The sequence below is a fragment of the Muscardinus avellanarius genome (assembly GCF_963383645.1).
Source record: "Muscardinus avellanarius genome assembly, chromosome: 1".
Lineage (NCBI taxonomy): Eukaryota > Metazoa > Chordata > Mammalia > Rodentia > Gliridae > Muscardinus > Muscardinus avellanarius.
Window position 1 is genome coordinate 232,954,802 of NC_137786.1, and position 18,219 is coordinate 232,973,020.

An 18,219-nucleotide genomic window follows, 5' to 3' on the forward strand; every position below is an offset into this window, starting at 1 on the left:
TCTGCAACTTGGGGAGACCCTGTTTCAAAATAAAGAATAAAAAATATGGCTGGGGGAGTCACTCAGAGGTAGAATGCCCAGGGGTTCATTTCCCAGTAACACACACACACACACAAAGAACCTACTGTAGCTGGTCACACCTGTAACCCCAGCTATTCAAGGAGGTTGAGACAAGAAAATTACAAGCTCTAGCCGGGTGTGGTGGCGCATGTGTGTAATCCAGCATTTGGGAGGCTGAGACAAGAGGATGGGGGGTTGCAGACAGCCTCAGCTACTTAGTGAGGTCCTTTGCAACTCAGTGAGACCCAGTTTCAAAATAAAGAATAAAAAATAGGGCTCGGAGTGTAGCTCAGAGGTAGAATGGCCCTGAGTTCCACCCCCAGTTAAAAAAAAAAAAAAGAAAGAAAATTACAAGTTCAAGGTCAGCTTTGGCAACTTGGTGAGACTCTGTCTCAAAAAATAAAGGCTGGTGGTATAGCTCAGAGGTAGAATGCTCCTGGGCTTAACCCCCAGTACTAAAAAAGGGGGGTGGGCACTGGGGATGTTGCTCAGAGTTAGAGCACTCCTGTGTGTACTCCCCAGTGCCACAAAAAGAGACTACCAAACATTTCCCAAGGTAAATGTATAATTTATACTTATCCACAGTATGTAGAAGTTTTAGTTGTTCCACGTCCTCACCAGCACCAAGTACAATTAGTCGTGTGTGCCATGTGAGAGGAAAGATGGTAACTCCTGGTCTTTCCCAACTGACTGTAAATCCTCCAAAGTGAAGGACACGTCCTCCTCAGCTCCCAACTAGCTCAGGCCCGGCCTAGAGCAATTGTTCACCAGGCGTGAGCAGCATAGGAGAGTGGAGGATCCCAAGCAGGGAAGAAACACATGTGTCCCACGTTGCGCCTCTGAATCCTTTGCCTTGTCGTGGGTTCATGCAGCACTAGCCATCAGTCTGAAAGTGGGCAATGTCTGCTTTGGAAAGGAAGAAAAACCTATCAGAAGCATGCGTAACTAACAGCCACAAAGGAAACGACACACACAGCTCTCATTTGCCTGTCCCAGTCTTGTTCCCATTCCTTTCATGGCTCAAAACTCAGGTCAACAACCAAGAGGTCAGCCTCATTTCCTCGTTACTGTGTGAACTGTAGTCATCCCTCTGGCGTTAGCAGAGCCTGAGTTCCTGGAGGCACAGCACATCTCTGCTCTGAAAGGAAGGGAGAGACGGGATGCTGCGGGCAGAGGGGAGATCTGGGAGGTGACCGCATGTACCCAGGTAGTCCTGGCTGAGCAGGAGCAGGGGCTGGGGAGCCTGGGTGAGGGCTGAGGCGGTAGCTGGTCTGCCCTCGGCGGTAGGAGTGCTGCTAACAGCAGAATCAACAGCATGCAGAGGCCAGCAGCAAGAAAGCATGGCGCCAGGCGTGGTGGCGCACGCTTGTAATCGCAGCATTTTGGGAGGCTGAGACAGGAGGATCACACAGGTTTGAAGCCAGCCTCAGCTACTTAGTGCAGCCCTTTGCAACTCAGTGAGACCCTGTTTCAAAATAAAGAATAAAAAATAGGACTAAGAGTGGTCTCTCTGAGGTAGAATGCCCCTTGGTTCCATCCCCAGTACTGCAAAATTAATTAGTTGATTAATTAATAAAAATAAAAAGAAGGAGCATGGCACTTCCAGGAACCTAACTTCTGCATTGCAAAGCTTCTAGTGTAAGGATGGACTCTGGAAGATCAGACAGAGCCCCAGAGAGGCACCACTGGGGAGAGAAGCATAAATCTGATCCTCAAGCCTTGTGACGCCGATCAGAGCTTTCCTCATGGTGCCAGTGCTCTAGCACCTGCCAAGAAGTTTAAGGCAGCACCAGAGTCTGCTGCCCAGCTGCTACAGGAGGCCAGTGGAGCCGTCAGGCGGCCCCGCAGAGGCAGATAAGAGTCACTGAGACTCCAGAGAGAGGACAATCCTGCCACTTTCAAGTTAAGGCAGTTTTCTGATTTATGGCACTGAAGGTTTTCTGAGAGAAGCAAAATTAAACTGAAATTGAATTTGTGACCATTTAAATCAGGTCAGGTCATGACAAGTGGTGTCTACTTCCTTTGAATGGATTATCTCCATGTTGCTAAAATGTACAGGTGTAATGTTTAATGTTTGCATAGGTGGCAAGTAGAGGAGGAACTGGGGGAGCAAATGACTCCCCTCCTCCCCTGTTGTCCTCCCCAGCCCCCAGAAACTGCCCCACAAACTAGGAGTGGGAAAGCGTGTTGGCTTAACTTGAGATTAATGGGCATCCGTACAAGTTCATGGAATGGTGTACCTTTTTGACATAAGTATAAACATAAAAGGGATGCTGTGTGTGTGTGTGTGTGTGTGTGTGTGTTTGTTTGTTTGAAGTACTGGGTTGAACTCAGGGATATTTTACCTCTGAGCTATGCCCCCAGCCCTATTTTTTATTCTTTATTTTGAAACAGGGTCTCACTAAGCTGCAGAAGGCCTCACTAAGTAGCTGAGGCTGGCCGGGAACCTGTGACCCTCCTGTCTCAGCCTCCCAAGTACTGGGAAGTGTGCGCCACCCAGCTAAAGGGACGCTGGTTTGGTGAAGCAGGGCTCTGTGAACTGAGAGCAGCTTCTCCGCATTCTTGCATTTGCTGCTAGAGCAGGTTTCCCCAGAAAACTGTCACTTTCTCAAAAGTTCCTTATATCTAACAGGATTTTCCTTCTCTATATTTTTCTAGGCTATTCAGTTTGACCCTGAAGAAGCTTGTCATGCTAAAAGAAATGGACAAAGATCTTAATTCAGTGGTCATCGCCGTGAAGCTACAGGTAAATTGAGCGGTGTGCATTCACAGCCCAAGAAGCTGGACAGCCATTTGCCCTGTTGGAGCTTCAAACATTCCCCGGGGCCTCTCGATTTTCTCTCAGCAGGGCAAGAAGCAGTGCTGGAGAGACAGCTGAGTTCATGAGACCTACCTCTTAGTTATGGCACTTAATTTATTTAATTTTCTCCCTTTTTTTTTCTTTTTTCTTTCACTACTGGGAATGGAACCCAGGGGTATTCTACCTCTGAGCTACACTCAGCCCAATTTTTTATTCTTTATTTTGAAACAGTGCCTCACTGACTTGCAAAGGGCCTCACTAAGTAGCTGAGGCTGGCTTCAAACCTGTGCAATCCTCCTGTCTCAGCCTCCCAAATGCTGGGATTGAAAGCATGTGCCACCACGCCCGTCTTTTTCTTCTGAACTGGGAATTTAACCCAGGGGCATTCTACCTCCAAGCTACACCCCAACCCTATTTTTTATTCTTTTTGAAACAGGGTCTCACTAAGTTGCGGAGGGCCTCACTAAGTAGCTGAGGCTAGCCTTGAACCTACAATCCTCCAGTGTCAGCTTCTCAAGTACTGGGATTACAAATGTGAGTCACCATGCCTAGCTCCCCGTCCTATATTTTACTCTTTTATTTTGAAACATGGTCTTACTAAATTGCAAATGGCCTCACTAAGTTGCTGAGTCTGGCCACAAACCTAAGATCAGCTTGTCTCAGCCTCCTGAGTACTGGGTTTACAAGCATATCACTATTCCAGGTGGCACTTGATTTCTTTTCTTTTCTTTCTTTTTTTTTTCTTTGTTGTTGTTGTACTAGGCATTGAACCCAGGGGCATTCTACCTCTGAGCTATAGCCCTAGCCCTATTTTTTTCTTCTTTATTTTGAAACAAGGTCTCATCAGTTGTCGAAGGCCCCACTAAGGTGGCTCAGGTCAGTTTATTCTTAGTCTTGGGATTTCTGAGCTACAGAAACACTTTGGAGATTTCCCATAGGGTGGAAGAAACTTACATATATTTTTTTCAGACTTGGCAATATAAAATTTACTGGGATTTTTGTTTTGTTTTGGTGCTAGGGATTGAACCCAGGGGCATTCTACCTCTGAGCTACACCCCCAGCCCTATTTCTTATTCTTTATTTTGAAATAGGGTCTCACTAAGTTGCAGAAGTCCTAAGTAGCTAAGGTTGACCGCGAACCTGCAATCCTCTTTTCTGAGTCTCCCAAGTACTGGGATTACAAGCAGCTACCACTGCGACCAGCTTACTAGGATGTTTTATTTTCTGAATAATCACATTTAACTCCTTACACTGAATTAAGTATATTTGAGGAACTCAAAATATTGCAAAGCCAGGCATGATGGTGTACATCTATAATCTCAGTACTTGGAAGGCTCAGACAGGAGGATCACAAGTTCAAGACCAGCCTCAGCAGCTTAGCCAGATCCTGTTTGAAAATGCAAAGGGATGAGGGCATAGCTAACTTAGAAGTAGAGTACCCCTAGGTTCAATTCCCTGTATAACAACAAAAATTTACAAATGTTATACTCTTAAGTATTCCTGAATTCAGAAAAGGAAACTGAGCTACAGAAGTGTTCAGACACACTTGTTGCAGGCTAATTACCAAGTGGCAGAGCTGCAACTAGAAGCCAAGAGTATATTATTCATGTTTCATTGAATTCCCTTCCCAGACCTTCCTTAACTGATAGTCCTGTCTAATGATGGCTCCCTGGAGCTTACTGAAATTCCAGAGTGCCTCTGCAGTCATTAAATAATGGCTGAATTCTTTAACTCTGGGATGGTGTATTTACTGAATCGTATTTATTGAAAAATGATGAACTCTCTTTGGTAATTCTCTGCTAAGCAGAATGTTTTATTAGCCAGCTTGCCTGTTAGGTGGCAGTTTATTGTACTAATACTGTCTTCATTAAAATCCTCATCCAGAATGACGGCTGTAGCTCAGTGGTAGAGTGCTTACTAGCACGCGTGGAGTCCTGGCTTCATCCCCAGCGTGACAAAATAAAATAGGTTAAAACGAAGCCCTCCAGCCGGGCGTGGTGGCGCACGCTTGTAATCCCCGCGCTTGGGAGGCTGAGACAGGAGGATCGCCCGGGTTCAAAGCCAGCCTCAGCAACTTAGTGAGACCCTGTTTCCAAATAAAATAGAAAAAGGTCTGGGAGTATAGCCCGGAGGTAGAAAGCCTCTGGGTTCCACCCCCAGTACCACCAAAAAAAAAAAAAAAATGAAGCCCTCCATCTTTAGTACTCACAATAATACATTGAGGTGTGAGTCATACATTGAGGTCCTTTTCTAGAATAAATATATTATCTTAATTTAGTCCTCAGAACTTAAACCATTTTCATTACTCCTTATGAATTCCTGCATGCCCCTTTTATTTTAATTCCCTATTCATTTTTGTACATAATTCCTCCCAAATCTGTGAAATGCTCCCAGGCACTATGGGTTAGAAACACAAATGTGGGAAGCGATGGGAAGAGGCGGCTCTTAGTGTCTTGTCCTCCTTTCCTGGTTTCAGCCATTTCTAGGTCACCGGCAGTGTTCCAGTTTTCAGGAATTGTCTCTTTGCTAAAGGCTCTTGCTCGCCCATACACACACTGTTGGTATAGTTTTCAGCATTCCTGCCAATGTTTTACCATTCTTGCCTTTAAGCTTTTGCCAAAAGAAATGGTTTCTTTTATATTCCTGATTAGATATTTAATATTCTGTAAAATTTTTAATTATACCCAAACTATAAATATCCTGAATTTTTTATTATTTTACTTCCAAGCAACTGAAAGTAATTATGGATGTTACCATACTCGTTTATTCTGTCACCTACTTATTCATTTATTTAATTAATATTTATTGAATACCTATTATGTGCCAAATATTATTCTAGGCAAAGGGGATATAGCAGTGAACAAAACAGAAAAATCTCGGCGCTTTAGGGCTGAGGCTGAATGTAGCTCAGTGGTAGCACACTTGCCTCACACAAGTGAAGCCCTCAACTCAATCCCGAGCATCAGGAAAAGAGGAAAATACTCAAATGAGGTCCTGGGGTCCCTAAGACAGCTTTCAGAGGATACAAGAGGTCAAAACTATTTTCGTGTGTGTGTGTGTGTGTGTGTGTACGCGCACGTGCGTGTGTGGTACTGGGGATGGAACCCAGGAGCATCCTACCTCCGAACTACACCACCAGCCCTATTATTTATTTATCCTTTATTTTGAAACCGGGTCTCGCTAAGTTGCAAAGGGCCTCACTAAGTAGCTGAGGCTGTCCGTGAACCTCGATCCTCCTGTCTCAGCCTCCTGAATGCTGGGATGACAAGCGGGCGCCACCAGCCCGGCTCTGTAGGTCAAAACTATTTTCATAGTCATGCTTGTGCATTATTTGCTTTGGCCTTGTGTTGACATTTGCACTAAAGGCACAAGAGCAACAGTGGGTAACACTCCTGGCACTGCAGCCCAAATACACTAGAATATACCCACTATCATGTACTATTGACTACCTGTGTAATCAGCTTTATGTCACTCTGACAAAATGCCTGAGATAATCAACTTAGGAGGAGAAAAGATTAGCCAGGTGTGGTGATTCACAACTAATCTCAGTATGTGGGAGGCTGAAACCGGAGGATTGCAGGTTTGTGGCCAGCCTCAGCCACTTAGCGGACTGTGTTTCAAAATTAAAACTGAACCGGGTGTGGTGGCGCACGCTTGTAATCCCCGCGCTTGGGAGGCGGAAACAGGAGGATCGTGTAGGTTCAAAGCCAGCCTCACTGGCTTAAGAGACCCTGTTTCCAAATAAAAATATAAAATAGGTCTGGGAGTGTAGCCCAGAGGTAGAAGGGCTTCCAGGAACCCCAGTACCACAAAAAAAAAAAAAAAAAAAAATTTAAATTGAGCTGAGGGTGTAGTCTAGAGGTAGAATGCAATAAATAAATAAATAACCGCTGGGCGTGGTCATGCATGCTTGTAATCCCAGTATTTGGGAGGCTGAGACAAGAGGAATGTGGTTCGTGGACAGCCTCAGTTACTTAGTGAGGCTCTTTGCAACTCAGTGAAGTCCTGTTTCAAAATAAAGAACAAAAAATAGGGCTGGGAGGCCGGGCGTGGTGGCGCACACTTGTAATCCCCGCGCTTGGGAGGCTGACACAGGAGGATCGCAAGGGTTCGAAGCCAGCCTCAGTTACTTAGTGAGCTCTCAGCAACTTAGTGAGACCCTGTTTCCAAATAAAATATAAAAAACGTCTGGGAGTATAGCCCAGAGGTAGAAAGCCTCTGGGTTCCTCCCCCAGTACCACCAAAAAAAAAAAAAAAAAAAAAATAGGGCTGGGGGTATAGCTTGGAGGTAGAATGCCCAGAGTTCCATCCCCAGTATTGCATAAATAATTAATTTAATTCAATAAATAAGGCCAGGCATGGAGGCACATGCCTATAATCCCTGTACTTGGCAAGCTGAGAAAGGAGGATTGCAGGTTTGAGGACAGCCTCAGCAATTTAATGAAGCCCTTAGTAACTTAGCGCAACCCTGTTTTGAAATTAAAAAAATAAGCCGGGCATAGTGGCTCACATCTATAATACCAGTGCTTGGGAGGCTGAGATGGGAAGATTGCAGGTTTGAGGACAGCTTCAGAAATATAGTGTGAGGCTCTTATCAACCTAGCAAGACCTTGTTTCAAAATTTAAAAAAAAATTTACAATAGGGCTAGTGGTATGCCTCGGAGGCAGAGTGCCCCTGGGTTCAGTCTCCAATACCAAAATAAATAAGTAAAATAATATAAAAATAAATGCTAAGGGATGTAGCTCAGTGTGCAGAGCCCTGGGTTCAATACACAGCACCAAAATCTTATTTTAAAAAATTATGCTTACCGAGGCCGGGATCGGAACCTGCCGAGGGGTCAGGCCGGTGCCAGGGCCAGCGTGGCTGGGATCAGAGCCTGCCGTGAGGCAAGGCCGGTGCTGGGGCCTCCGAGGCCAGGACCAGAGCTTGCTGGGGGGTTAGGCCGGTGCCGGGACCAGCGGCTGGCATCGGAGCCTTCCGTGAGGCAAGGCCGGTACTGGGGCCTCTGAGGCCAGGATTGGAGTCTGCCAAGGGGTTAGGCCAGTGCTGGGGTCAGCGAGGCCGGGATCGGAGCCTGCCGCAAGGCAAGGCCGGTGCTGGGGATCAGAGCCTGCTGAGGGGTTAGGCCAGTGCCGGGACCAGCGGCCGGCATCGGAGCCTTCCATGAAGCAAGGCCGCTACTGAGGCCTCCGAGGCCGGCATTGGAGCCTGCCGAGAAGGTTAGGCCGATGCCAGGGCCATCGGCTAGCATCGGAGCCTGCTGTGAGGAAGGCTGGTGCTGGGGCTTCCGAGGCCGGGATCGCAGCCAGCTGAGGGGTTAGGCCAGTGTCAGGGCCAGCGAGACCAGAATCGGGGCCTCCCATGCTTGAGCCAGCGTGGTCTGGATCAGTCCATCGGGTAGCCAGGCCACAACTGGGGCCGTCAAGAGTGGGATCGGTATTTGCAACGCGGCATGCACAGAGAAATATCGCAGAAAATTAAAACCAGATGCTTCCCCTAATCAGCAATAACTAGGAGGAAAGGGGCAACAGGAAGTGGTCGAGCTATAGAAAGGGCCCTATAGTGAAGCAATTAAGGTGACCAATCAGAGGGTATGAAATAGGGGAGGATGGAGCCTTTAAAAAGCAGGAGGTACATAAACATTTGTATCAGAGTTAATCACCAAACAAGCATGGGATCTAGGGAGGGGGAGGGAATGGGATGGAGCTGGATGAGGGCTAATTGGATGATATGTGCTTGTATATCCTCTCAAGTCTTGTACTCCAATGTGATGTATGATTACAATGCACCAATAAAAATAAATTTAAAAAATAATAAAGAATAGAAAAATAAAAAAATATGCTTAAAGGGCTAGAAGTATATAGCTCCATGGTAGAGTGGTTGCCTAACATGTGCAGGGCCCTGAGTTTGATCCCAACACTGCAAACATAAAGTATGGTAACAAAAACATGCTGATTGAGAGAAGCCGACACAAAAGATGACATATTCTATTATTATATGGCTTCATTTAAATAAAATGTCCAGAATAGGCAAATCCCTAGAGTCAGAAAGTAGATCAGTGGTTGCCCAGGGCAAGGGGTGGGTGGAAGGATGGGCAAACAGGGAGGAGGGGAACTGAAAAGTGTCCCTGTGGAGGGATGAGAATGTTCTGACACTGTGCTGATGGCTGCAAAACTCTCAGTAGGCTAAAAGCCACTCCATTGTGCACCTTAAGTGGGTCAATTGCATGGTATTTGAATCATATCCCAATAAAAGTGTTGGTTAAAAAAAAACACTATGCCAAGCCGGGCATGGTGGCGCATGCTTGTAATCCCTGCACTTGGGAGGCTGAGACAGGAGGATCACACAGGTTCCAAGCCAGCCTCAGCTACTTAGTGAGGCTCTCAGCAACTTAGTGATACCCTGTTTCTAAATAAAAAAAATATTAAAAAATAGGTCTGGGAGTATAGCCCGGAGGTAGAAAGCCTCTGGGTTCCACCCCCAGTACCACCAAAAAAAAAACAAAACACTATGCCATCTCACTAACTTATTTGGATTTTGAAAAATAGTTTTTATTTAAAGTATTTGTAAATGTTATTTTAAGTGAATTAATAAATATTTTTAGATCTCTTTTCATTTCTAATACGAAAAATATTGATACATAAAGGTATTTAGGATCCTCAATTTTGTGTGTGTGTGTGTGTGTGTGTGTGTGTGTGTGTGTGTGTGTGTGTGTGGTACTGGGGATGGAACCCAAGGCTTTCTACCTCCAGGCTACACACTCAGACCTATTTTATATTTTATTTGGAAACAGGGTCTCACTAAGTTACTGAGAGCACCACTAAATAGCTAAGGCTGACTTCAAACCTGTGTGATCCTCCTGTCCCAGCCTCTCAAGTACTGGGATTACTAGCGTGCGCCACCATGCCCGGCTCTCAATTTTTAAGAGTGTAAAAGGTCCTAAGGCAAAAATTTGAAAGTAATTATAGTAAGGGGAAAGACACAATGAACAAAATAAATGAGAAAACTATAGTCATTCCTTGAAATTTAATCCATTCTTCAGAATATGTTAGATGGCAGGTGCCTATCATTCCTTTTTTTTTTTTCAATGCTAGGGATTTAACTTGGGGACATTCTACCTCCGAGTTATACCTCCAGTTCTGTTTTTTTTTTTTTTTTCTTTATTTTGAAACAGGGTTTCACTAAGTTGTGTAGGGCCTCACTAAGTGGCTAAGGCTGACTGTGAACCTGCCATCTTCCTGTCTCAAGCTCCCAAGTAGTGGGATGACAAATGTGCGCCACCACGCCCGGCCATATTTTATTATTTAAATGGGACAAATAGCCATGAATTTTTAGATATTCAGGAAATCCCAACCAGTTTTCTCAGATATCTCCATGCCACTTTTTTTGTTTTTATTTTTCCTTTTTTTTTTTTTTTTTTTTTTTTTTTGGTACTGGGTTTGAACCGAGGGATATTCTACCTCTGGGTTATACCTCCAGCCTGATTTATTATTCTTTATTTTGAAACAGGGTCTCACAAAGTTGCAGAGGGCCTCACTCTAAGTAGCTGAGGCTGGCCGTGAACCTGTGATCCTTCTGTTTCAGCCTCCCAAGTACTGGGATTACAAGTGTGCACTGCCACATCTGGCTCCAATAATCTAATATTAACATTAATATTTGTTCATAGGTATTTTTATGTGCTATAATGATACTTTTTTTGGCAGTACTGGGGATTGAACCCAGGGGTATTCTACCTTTGAGCAACACCCCCAGCCCTATTTTTTATTCTTTATTTTGAAACAGGGTCTCACTGAGTTGCAGAGGGCCTAAGTTTTAGCTAAGGCTGTCCTTGAACCTGATCCTCCTGTCTTAGCCTCCTAAATGCTGGGTATAAGGATACTTTACTATTAGATACAAATGACTTTGTTTCTATACTACAAATGAAGATGTTCTGTAAAATAGATGATTAAGTGATATGTAGAGATACTAAAGTCGGTGTAGAATAGGGCTGAGAATATAGCTGGGAGGTAGAATGCCCCTGAGCTCAATCCCCAGCATCACAAAAAATTAATTAATTAGCTAATAATTAGAGAGAGAGTTGCTTAGGATTGAACCCAGGGGCAGTCTATTTTCAGGCTACACCTCCAGCCATATTTTATTTTTTTGTTTGGAAACAGGATCTTGCTATGTTGCTGAGGGCCTCACTAAATTACTGAACCTGCTGGCCTTGAACCCGCGATCCTCCTGCCTCAGCTTCCCAAGTACTGGGATTACAGGTACCACCATACCTGGCTCTAAAAATAACTTTTAAATTGGATCCAAGTTGAGCCAGGTGTGGTGGCGCATGCCTATAACCCCAGCGCTTGGGAGGCTGAGATAGGAGGATCACAGAGGTTCAAAACCAGCCTCAGCTTTCAGCAACTTAGTGAGACCCTGTTTACAAATAAATTATAAAGCAGGGCTGGGAATGTAGCCTGGAGGTAGAAAGTCCCTGGGTTCCACCCCCCAGTACCACCAAAAAAAAAAAAAAGACCCAAGTTGATAGTTCCCCAAGTACCTGAAAAAAGCAAATATCATGAAAATACCCATGAATGCTACCTCTTTGGGAAAGGGTGGAAAAGGTAAGAATACTCACACTGTGCTTAAAAAGACCATCTTGAAGCCAGGCTTGGTGGTATATGCTTGTAATCCTAGTACTTGGGAGGCTGAGATGAGGATTGCAGGTTCAGGTCTAACAGTTTGAGATGCCACCAAGGGTTTTTGTTTTTAGTTAGTTTAGAGAAAATAGCCAGAACTGCACTGCTGCAAGCTTAAGCAAAGTTTTATTATTACAAAGGTAGAAAGAAGGGAGCCGAGCGTGGAGGCGCACACTTGTAATCCCAGCATTTGGGAGGCTGACACAGGAGGATCTGGTTCACAGCCAGCCTCAGCTACTTAGCAAGGCCCTTTGCAAGTCAGGGAGACCTTGTTTCAAAATAAAGAATAAAAAATAGGGCTGGGGGGTGTAGCTCAGACATAGAATGCCTCTTGGTTCCATCTCCAGTACCCCCCACACACACACACACACAAAGAATGAAAGAAGAGAGATGGATCAAAGCAGGATGTCAGAGGGACACAATAGAGTGCCTTGAAAATAAGACACTGAGGTCTCTGAACACATAACATATTTTTATAAGAATTCATTATCTTCTTTCTCCTATCGTGCTTAGCCAATTTCCACCAAAAGCAGGTGCAGGCCTGCCAGCTAGCTCTGCTGTGTAGACCTTCTCTGTTAGCCTTGGGTCATCCTCCCAGGGACAGACAGGGCTGATATCACTGATCAAAATGTGTGCCTTGGTTAGCAAGGCCAGGGGCTGCAGGGTAGAAGCCTGCTTTGTCTTTGGTCTTATTTTTACTCTTAAGGTTAAAGCATGTATTGTCCACCTGTGTTCTTGGTGAGTTCTCAGCTTTCTTATTTTTATGTGCTAGAAGTTACTTATTATATTGAAAACTTGTTTTAAAATAAAGAAAAGAAAGACACAGGAATATAGTCTTTCTATATATAGAAGTTTGAGCTATAGCTATTTTGTGTTAATAATTCATTTTGGCTTAATATTAGCTGGCTGTTTAATCTTTTAACTTTAAACTGTTGTGAGAGTCTATGTAATTCTTTTTCTTAGTGTAGGTGTCTATATTTTAACCTTCAGTGTTCAGCTGGGCTAACACGCAACTTTTAGCTGACCAAGATCAGCCCTGGCTACAGCTCTTCACTGACAGCTTAGAGACAGAGAAAAGGATTTATTGTTTCGCCTAAGTATGAAAACTTGTTCTTATTAGCAATTAATACAAGCCCAACCCCATCATTAAGGACAGCCTCAGCTACTTAGTGAGGACCTCTACAACTTAGTGAGACCCTGCTTCAAAATAAAGAATAAGTCGAGCCGGGCATGGTGGCGCATGCTTGTAATCCAGTACTTAGGAGTCTGAGACAGGAGGATCATGCAGGTTTGAAGCCAACCTCAGGTACTTAGGCTCTCAGCAACTTAATGAGATTCTAGGTAAAATATAAAATAGGTCTGGGAGTGTAGCCCGGAGGTAGAAAGCCCCAGAGTTCCATCCCCCAAAAAATAAAGTATCACAAAAAATAAAAAATAGATCTGGGTATATAGCTTGGAGGTAGAATGCCCCTGGGTTCAGTCTCCAGTACTATTTTTTTTTTAAAGACCATCTTTTTTTTTTTTTTGGTGGTACTGGGGCTCCTGGAAGCCCTTCTACCTCTGGGCTACACTCCCAGACCTATTTTTACATTTTTGTTTGGAAACAGGGTCTCCTAAGCCAGCGCACGTGGCTGGCTTCGAACCTTCGCGATCCTCCTGTCTCTGCCTCCCAAGCGCGGGGATTGCAAGCGTGCGCCACCACGCCCGGCTAAAAGACCATCTTGACTCTACCATGCATTGTACCCTGCACCTGCATATGCAGATTCTGAACAAGTTCACAGTTCAGAAGCTGCATTTGGGATAGAAATTTTTAGATGTTTATAATACATATTTGGATACTGAAAGTTCAAATAATGAGGACTGTGGCTCTTGGAGGATGATACTTCCTGTGGGGGGAAATAAAGAACCTAAGATTAAGGGGGATGAGGAGGGCTGGGTGGGATGGGGAAGTTAAATTATATATGGTGGTCTAGGCAGGCCTTATTGGGAAGATACAAAGGCTTTGAGGGAGGGAGCTGTGCAAACACCTGGAAGAGGAGCATACCAGGAGGAGGGAGAAGACAGTGAAAAGGCCTCCAGGAGCCCGGCCCCAGCACAGGGAGGCAGGCACGACTGACACCGTCAGGAGGAAGAGAGAGGAGCCCAGTGAACCTAGAGGAGAGAGTGGGAGATGGATGGGGTAGCACAAGGCCTCCGGCTTTCATTCTGCATGAATTAGAGGTTTTCACAGACAAGTGAGAGGAAGCCTTGGCTTTTCATGGAGGAGCAAGGAACCGGGAAGGCCAGATAACGTGCTAAGAAGGCAATGGGGTGGCGCTGAGTTCTGGCTCGGGAGCTGGTGGAGCGCAGCCCCCTTCAGTGAGCAGGGGGAGCCTGAGGTGAAGCAGACCTGGAGGGAGGGATCTGAAATTCTGTTTTTTGTGTCATGTTTGAGATGTCTGTTACACATCAGGAGATGTTGAATAGATGATGAGTTTGAAGTTTAGGAGAGGGGTCTGGAGGGGCAGGTAGAACTTGAGGAAACACCAACATCTTGAAAACCACAAGACTGGCTGAAATTCAGGAGCAGGGTGAGTAAATGCAGAGAACAAAGCCAGGACAGCACCCCAGGCCCCCAGTGCCACAAGTCAGGAAAGGACACGAGCACCAGAAGGCCAGGGGGATCCAGAGGCCGCAGTGATCCAGAAGCCAAGGCAAGGCCGTGGCGCCAGGGCAGCACATGAAGAGCCATCAAAGCTGCACACTGCCAAGAGGCTGGGACCTGGCACCAGAAGTCACCAAGTCTCAGTACTTGTGAGGCTGAGAAGGGAGGATCAGAGGTTTGAGGGCAGTGCACTGTAACTTGGTAAGACCCTGTTTCAAAATCAAAAACAAAATAGAGCCGGGCGAGGTGGTGCACGCTTGTAATCCCCGTGCTTGGGAGGCGGAGACAGGAGGATCGCGCAGGTTCGAAGCCAGCCACGCTGGCTTAAGAGACCCTATTTCCAAATAAAAATATAAAATAGGTCTGGGAGTGTAGCCCGGAGGTAGAAGGGCTTCCAGGAACCCCAGTACCACCAAAAAAAAAAAAAAATAGAAACGAGGGTGTAGCTCAGAATGCCCCTGGGTTCAATTCCCAATATCACAATAAAATAAAACAGTACAGTTATAACTTGCCCAATGAGCAGGGCAGATACTTAGCTGTGTTTATAATGATTGACCATGGCAAGTTAGGGTGAGTAGAGACGAAAGGAGTGAGGTGAACAGTGAAGCAGGAGGATTATCATTATTGGCAAATGGAAGAGAATGAGTCGGGAGGTGAGAGGCAATGACCAGGTGGGAGGCAGGAGTTAAGGTCAGGTCCTGGTTAGCAGCCCTCGGGTCCAGATATGATCCTGTGGGGAGTGGTAAGGACGAGATGGCTGGGGAAGGGAATGGGGGGATAGCAGCCAGACATTAGGAGTGTCTATTGAAGTCATAAAGAATTATGACTAAAGCTTAGTGTGCTTGTAATCACAGCATTTGGGAGGCTGAGACAGGAGGATCTGGGTTCGAGGACAGCCTCAGCTACTTAGGCCCTTTGCAACTCCAGTGAGACCCTGTTTCAAAATAAAGACTAAAAAATAGGGCTGGGGGTGTAGCTTGGAGGTAGAATGCCCCTGAGTTCCATCAGCACCATTAAGAAAAGTAAAGAAAGAAAAAATAGGCAAGAAACCAATACATATCTGATAAATGACTTGTATAAATTTAAAAAACTCATGACTCAGGAACAAGACAACTCAATATCTGTCTTAGGCAAAGAAGTTTGATCAAGCACTTCATAAATAGAGATTTACAGATGACCAGCACAGAGAGCACAATATTAGCTTGGTGATGACCCAGGTTTGATCCCTAGCACGTATGAAGGCATGTATATGTATATATGTTATACATACATACATACATACATACATACACACACACTATATCTTTGTCAAGGGAATGCAAATGGCAGCCACAGTGATACTTGTACAGACCTGTTGGAATCCGTGAGTTGAGGGCAGGCCATGCCCAGTGCTGATGTGAATGTTGAGCAGCTGGAGCTCTCACACTGCTGCTGGGGCTTAAAGCTGGCACCAGCCGGGCATGGTGGAGCATGCTTATAATTCCCGCGCTTGGGAGGCTGACACAGAAGGACCGCATAGGCTCAAAGCCAGCTTCAGCTACTTAGTGAGACCCTGTTTCCAAATAAAAGTATAAAATAGGTCTGGGAGTGTAGCCTGGAGGTAGAAAAGCCCCTGGGTTCCACCCCCAGTACCACCAAAAAGAAAAAGAAAAAAAACCTGGCACCAACACTTTGGAAATGGACCTGGCAGTTTCTCAGAAATTTAACCATGCATCTATTCCCCTAAGACCCATCAATTCCACTCCTAGGTTTACCAAAAATATGGCAGAACATCCGTCCACACAGAGTTGCACAAGATTAGCAGCTTTAGCCAAAACCTAAGAAACAGCCCAGAGGTGAATGTTCAGCACAGAAGAATGGATAAAGAAAGTCTGATATGTTCAGAGATAGATTTCTACTCAGCAGTAGACAGGAGTGACTGTTGTTGATCACACAACCCGCATGAACCTCAGGTTGCGTGGGCCACGCTAGAACAGGCAAGGCTAAAGAAAGAAGGCTCCTGGACAGCGAGTGTGTCTCAGCTGAGACCTAAGGCAGGCTGGTTAGCTGCGCAGAGGTAAAGAGCACTGAAGAAGAGAAGCAGCAGGGGAACAGGCCAGAGAGGAGGCCATGCAGCCCAGGAGTCCCTCAGAGGGCACCGGGAGGCCAGGCCCAGGTGAGCGGAGTGGGGATCCTTCACGCCCTGGGGTGCGACCGCCGCACTTCCCCAGGCATGCTGGGAGAACTCAGATGTGATGAGCATCTTCTGTGCAAACCCTTTATGCATCGTACGGTGTAGTACATGTGAAATCTCACCCATGGCAGCGGCTTGATGCAGATGATAACAGCTAAGGCTGATGAAATGTTTGGGCCACTAACAATTTAGAAGTTGTTTTTCTTGTTTTCAGGGGTCAAAAAGGATTCTTCGTTCCAACGAGATCATTCTTCCAGCTAGTGGCCTGGTGGAAACAGAGCTCCAATTAACCTTCTCCCTTCAGGTGAGAGTCACTTAAATTACAGATCTCCAACATGCTACAGCCAGTCTAGTCCCCAAATGCTCCTCTAACCTGGACACTGCTTGCTCCAAGAGCAGCCAGAGCCCAACTTGGGCAGGAAAGAACAAAAGTCTCCTAGAGGTGTATGGCTAACCTGGAGGGCCAGAGCAGGCCCCCAGCCAGCCAGACCAGGTCGGCTGCTGAGATCTGTGCCTCAGATCAGCCCTTTCCCTTGCCTTCGATGCCATTGTAGCCACCCACTGCGCCCAGCCATGCAGCCACTGTGCCCAGCCCATCCTCCTTAGTGACCCACAGCGCACACCCCAGCAGGTGTGCCTCTCATTCCTGTTACCCCACCTGGTGATCCATCCTGCTCTTCTGTCCTAGCATGTCTCTCATCTAATCCCAGTGGCTCACAGTAAAAATACACAGAAGCCAAGCATGGTGACACATGCCTATAATCCTAGTACTTGGGAGGCTGAGACAGGAGAATCACAGGTTCAAAGCCAGCCTCAGCTACTTAGTGAGACAATCAGCAACTTAGCAAGCCACTGTTTAAAAAAAAAAAAGAAGAAGAAGCTGGGCATGCTGGCTCATGCTTGTAATTCCAGTACTTGCGAGGCTGAAACAGGAAGATCATGGGTTCATGGCCAGCCTCAGCTACTTAGTGAGGCCCTCTGCAACTTAGTGAGACCCTGTTTCAAAATAAAGAGTTAAAAATAGGGCTGGAGTGTAGTTTGAGGTAGAATACCCCTGGTTCCATCCTCAGTACTGCAACAAAATAAAGTATACAGAAAATACCTGACCAGATTCAAGGAAAAAGGCAGTTTCTGTGTTTCTGCGCTTAAGTAGAGCTATAGAGGAAGTCATACACTGAGCAGAACCAGCCCTTTCTCGCCCGGGCCAACCTTTTTTTTTTTTTTGGAAACAGGGTCTCACTAAGTAGCTGAGGCTAGCTTCGAACCTGTGCGATCCTCCTGTCTCAGCCTCCCAAGCGCAAGGATTACAAGCGTGCGCCACCACACCTGGCTTTTATTCTTTATTTTAAAACCAGGTCTCACTAAGTAGCTGAGGCTGTCTGCGAACTGTGATCCTCTGGTCTCAGCCTCCCAAATGCTGGGATTACAAGCATGTGCCACCATGCCTGGCAACCCCCGCCCCCCCCCCCAGTACTGGGAATGGAACCGAGGGGCATTCTACCTCCAAGCTATACCCACAGCCCTATTTTTATTTATTTATTTATTTATTTATTTATTTTATTTTATTTTATTTTGGTGGTGCTCGGGTTCCTGGAAACCCTTCTACCTCTGGGCTACACTCCCAGACACCTATATTTTATATTTTTATTTGGAAACAAGTTCTCTTAAGCCAGCGCAGCTGGCTTCGAACCTGTGCGATCCTCCTGTCTCCGCCTCCCAAACGCGGGGATTACAAGCGTGCGCCACCATGCCCAGCTTGCAGCCCTATTTTTTAAAAAGTCCTTTTTGTGTTTGAAACAGCTTCTCACTGAGTTGTGAAAGGCCTAAGTAGTAGCTGAGGCTTTCTGCAAACCGCAGTCCTCCCGT

At 45.8% G+C, this 18,219-nt stretch overlaps 1 protein-coding gene across 5 annotated transcripts in view; it reads left to right on the top strand.

Moving 5' to 3' along the window:
* The window catches only part of PACS1 (phosphofurin acidic cluster sorting protein 1), a gene marked incomplete at both ends in the record, with an annotated part of 139,409 nt that overhangs the window by 87,326 nt on the left and 33,864 nt on the right, over window positions 1-18,219 (top strand). For 4 of the 5 annotated variants that reach the window (XM_080719011.1, XM_080719012.1, XM_080719013.1 and 1 more), the window contains 2 exons: window positions 2,719-2,806; window positions 16,568-16,657. In XM_080719011.1, the coding sequence (XP_080575137.1) occupies window positions 2,719-2,806; window positions 16,568-16,657 (178 nt within the window). The remainder of the gene's footprint in view (window positions 1-2,718; window positions 2,807-16,567; window positions 16,658-18,219) is intronic. The other variant, XM_080719015.1, reaches the window with a different exon arrangement.